Below are 1,999 nucleotides of genomic sequence, written 5' to 3' on the forward strand. Positions count from 1 at the left end.
GCACAGGTGTCTTGCTTAACAGATTCAAATGACAAATACACTCTTGAAACACCCAAAACAACATGAAACTTGGGTTGTAATCCACTTTGGTTTTAGGTTTTAATAGGCAATTTATAAAAAAAGAAGAAGAAACAAACAAAAGAAAAAAAACTAATAATATAAATTATCCCTCCTGTCTTTTGTGTTTTAACCTCACCAGGCCAAGGGACTACTATTCAGGGCAGTACAATGAGAGCCGCTTCTACGTTCTACACCAGGACTTCCTCCGATACGTGAAGAACAGGTCAGTTGTTACCGGAGGTAAAAATAAATAATTAGATTAAAAAAAAATCACACACAGACACCAAAAACTGAAAAACCCCCCCAAAAAAACCCAACATTAAAATACCAGATTTTATCCTATTTAAATATAATAATGACAAATAAGATGCTTACATTTAAAGGTAATGTCGAATTGCCAAAATGGGTAAAACGACATTAGGAAGCAAAAAATAATTATTTTTATCATTCATGGAAAGCAGAAATTTTTTCCAAGCCAGTAAATTATGAAATAACTAATTTAAAAAATGTAAGATATCTGGGCCACGCAATCACCATAAAATATTATTTTTGGTGATTGAACTCAAAATCATTTAATTGTTATAAATCCAACAATCAGATATTTGATCATTTACAGCCAACAATCATTTACAGCCTTTCCTGAAGCTATTTTAACTTAAAGGTCAGTGTGAAGGATGCAGTGTTTCCTTACTTGTCAGTATTTTATTTCTTCTTCTTTTTATATGTTTGGTTTGTTTTCTGTTCATTTTCCATTGAAGCTTTTTTTATCCGCAGGTTCCTAAAGTCACCTAATCTGAATGAAACATTCTGGCCATTAGTCAGACCAACCAACGGAGCGTTCACTCTCTTCCTGGCTTTGCACACATGTGATACAGTGAGTTACTATCACCTTTACATTTCATTGTGAGAGTCACAGATTTCAAAGCACACAATACAGATACTGACAGTCACTGAACCCCAGAGCAGCTCTTTCATTAAAAGAAATTATTTAACACACAATTTTGCAAATTGGTTAAAACTGAACATCACATATTTTAAACATATCAGTACAAACACTACTCTGTTTGCATAGCAGAAAGCATTGCATTGTTTTCATCCAAGCTCATCTGTCCGTCCATTTTTTTTTTTTTTTGCTGCTCATCTTATTCCAGACAGCAGTCTGAGCAGAGATCCTTATACTTCCCCCACCCCAGCCACTTCCTGCAGCTCATTGGAGATTAGAGGAGACATCAAGGGACCCCAAAGCCAGGCGGGACATGTAATCTGTTAAACGTATCTTGAAGTTGCCCTGGGTCCTCTTTCAATGCCCAAACTACGTAATCTAGGAAGTGTGAAGCAGGCATCCGAATCAAATGCTCAAACCACCTCAAAAGGCAGTTCTGTGTGATACAGCAAATTTTGATATCTATCTGATATCAAAATTTGGGCTAGGGTTAGTACTGCCGATGACAATGCGTCCTAACAATGCATCTAAACCTATAAAGGCAGTTTATCCAGGAGAGAGAAGTATGTCTGTCACGGTTTGCTTGGAGATTAGAGAAGGAGATCTAAAAGCAGACACTGTGGACAACGGAACATATTTTTATGCCCTGGCTTTTAACACACTATAACCCAAGGACTTTGGTCTTATTTGACAGTCTTAGTTATTGTTTTCATTCTTTTATTGTCCTATAATTGTTTTATATTGTTATTATTGTTTTACATTGTTTCTTTTTTAATGGCATTTTTATATTGTTAAGCACTTTGTGCAACATCGTCTGTCTGAAAATGTGCTATATATAATTTGACCTTGACCTTCAAAAAACAAAAGCAAGCCTTTATTATGGTTGATTACATAAAAGCAAAACTAGGCAGCAAGGACAGTGGCAAAAGCTAAACTAGGACCTAAAATGGGAAACCAGAAATGACTATAGCAACTATGAACATGATTTTGAACTGG

General features: G+C 35.5%; 1 protein-coding gene across 1 annotated transcript in view; it reads left to right on the forward strand.

The window, feature by feature from the left end:
• Positions 1–934, forward strand: part of LOC102204770 (alpha-N-acetylgalactosaminide alpha-2,6-sialyltransferase 1-like) — a gene marked incomplete at its 3' end in the record, with an annotated part of 29,990 nt that extends 29,056 nt beyond the window's left edge. The window contains exons 8-9 of the mRNA XM_005754557.1: positions 197–283; positions 835–934. Of these exons, the coding sequence (XP_005754614.1) occupies positions 197–283; positions 835–934 (187 nt within the window). The remainder of the gene's footprint in view (positions 1–196; positions 284–834) is intronic.
• Between the last annotated feature and the right edge of the window lie 1,065 nt (positions 935–1,999).

This window comes from Pundamilia nyererei, unplaced genomic scaffold (assembly GCF_000239375.1).
Source record: "Pundamilia nyererei isolate P.nyererei 1_Seehausen unplaced genomic scaffold, PunNye1.0 scaffold00591, whole genome shotgun sequence".
Classification (NCBI taxonomy): domain Eukaryota; kingdom Metazoa; phylum Chordata; class Actinopteri; order Cichliformes; family Cichlidae; genus Pundamilia; species Pundamilia nyererei.